Source organism: Chinchilla lanigera, unplaced genomic scaffold, assembly GCF_000276665.1.
Source record: "Chinchilla lanigera isolate Chin_1 unplaced genomic scaffold, ChiLan1.0 scaffold00088, whole genome shotgun sequence".
Classification (NCBI taxonomy): Eukaryota; Metazoa; Chordata; class Mammalia; order Rodentia; family Chinchillidae; genus Chinchilla; species Chinchilla lanigera.
In genome coordinates this window covers 1867210-1869298 of record NW_004955489.1, presented here as the reverse complement: position 1 = coordinate 1869298, position 2089 = coordinate 1867210, and the positions used below count along the sequence as shown (strand labels likewise).

General features: G+C 42.4%; 1 protein-coding gene across 1 annotated transcript in view; it reads left to right on the top strand.

Annotated features, from left to right (window-relative positions):
• Positions 1 to 1210: 1210 nt before the first annotated feature.
• The window catches only part of Hhat (hedgehog acyltransferase), a gene marked incomplete in the record, with an annotated part of 314509 nt that continues 313630 nt past the window's right edge, over positions 1211 to 2089 (top strand). The window contains 1 exon segment of the mRNA XM_013504483.1: positions 1211 to 2089. Within this exon segment, the coding sequence (XP_013359937.1) occupies positions 1838 to 2089 (252 nt within the window).

The following is a 2089-nucleotide window of genomic DNA, read 5'->3' as shown; positions in this document are numbered from 1 at the left end:
CATTCCTAATGTTTTTCTTTTTTTTAAATAAAAATTTTGAAAAGAAGTGAGATCTAGGTTTTGATGTTTGTTATGGTATTGACCTTCAATGTCCCTCCACCTGCATGTTTGTTATGGTATTGACCTTCAATGTCCCTCCAGAGGCCCATGTTGTGAAGGTGGTAGAACCTCTAGGGGGCGGGGCTTAGTACAAGGGAGGCACATCATTCCAGGTGTGTGGCCGTGCTGGATATTGGGGCCCTGCCCACCATGAGGTGAGCAGCTTTGTCCTAGCACTCTCAAAGGACCTGCTGCCTCATCACATGCCCAGCTCAAGGGAGCCCACTCTTCATGGACTGAATTCTTGCAAACTGTGATCCACATTAATCTTTCTCCAGGTAAGTTGAATAATCAACTTACAGCTATTTTGGGACAGCAATTGAAAACATAGTAAAAAAATGGTAATAAAATTCTTTTGGTTAGGGAGTAACAACTTTTTGTTATAAAATTAATTTATGCTCAATAAAAAGCATGGGAAAATTAAGAATAATGTAAGCCCTACTATTCAAATTCAACTTTATTTCCTTTCCAGTGACAGCTAGCCATTTTTTCCATGCAAAATTCAAGATTTATAGGTATGATAACACATTGAATATTAACCATTATTTCAAAATAATGGTTGCATATATACCACAAAGAAGTTTGTAAGATTTTATTGAATTTCCACTTCTCTGCTTTTGAAAAATAATAGGTTTCCAAAATGTTCTTACCCATTATGGTATTTTTTTTTTTTACATCATGGTAAATTTTCCCTATTATGGTATCAATTAAAATGGCACTGTTATGGTTTGTGTGTGGATGTCCACCCAAAGCCTCATACAGTCATGCTTCTAGAGTTTTTGATTGATCCATGGTCCAAAGCTGGGATTATGGGTGTGAGTGCTGCACCCGCCCTGGGGCGGGTAGTCTGCATACAAGGGAGGGGAAGAGCCCTGCTCCTGGCCTGCTCCTCCCTTTTGTTCGTGTTGCTTTTGCTGTCTTCCTCCATCATGAACTGTTGCCCTCTGCCATGTGCCACTCTGCCTTGGAGTCAGCCGAATATGGACTGAAACCTCCACAAACTGTGAGCTAAATAAACATTTCCTTCCTTAATTCTGGGTGTTGGATATTTTCTCTCAGCAACGAAAGAAAAATAACCTAGACAGACACTAATTTAAATATTTTACTCATACAATTTTTATTATTTTTTGGATAACTATACAAAATTAAAGTCTTTGCTCATAAAAGAAATTGATAGTACTTTTCACAATAGTCCAAATACAAAAACAATGCAAGTGTTAACAAAGATGAATGGAGCCTGTGGTATATCAATACAATGGAACATTACTCCGACTTAAAAAAAAAAAAAAAAAAAAGGCACCCTGCTATTCTGGGCAAAACCAGGGGACAGTTATGGTAGGTCAAGCAAGGCTGGCACACACACAGCCACCACATGATCTCACTTATATGCAGAATCTGAAAAAGTTCAATTTTTAGACGAATAATAAAACACTCCTTGAACTAAATTTTTAGTCTACCACTCACTCTGCCAAACCTTTTTATTCCAGTTAAATCTTATTTCCAGGTAGCAGAATGCCCAGTGAAATCTGAATTCCAAATAAACAATAGGGACTTTCTTTTTTAGCATATGTCCTAGATACTGCACGGCCCATCTAGATACTAAACAAACAAACAACTCTTTGCTGTTTGTATGAAATCCGGCTGTAACCGGGGATCATTTACCTTTATTTGCTCAACCTGGTATTGCTAACTGGGGCTAGCGAAAGAGCAGCTGCTTCTGAACCCCGTCCCGGGGCAGATGGAGGAGGCCGAGGAAGATGAACGAGATCGCTCCAGCCTCCCAGGATTCAAATCCAGCCTCGCAGAGAATAATCCTGGAGAACTTGGAGCGCAGCCCGGTTCCTGCCGCCTGGGAGGCGCTGGCCTCCAGCCCCCCGCGGCTGCGCGGCCCCACGGATTCCTGCGGCCCAAGGGGAGTGCAGACCCCGAGCTTTCTCCGCGCCCTGGGCTCCGCGGCCTCCGCGCCTCCATCCACCCACGGCCCGGCCGC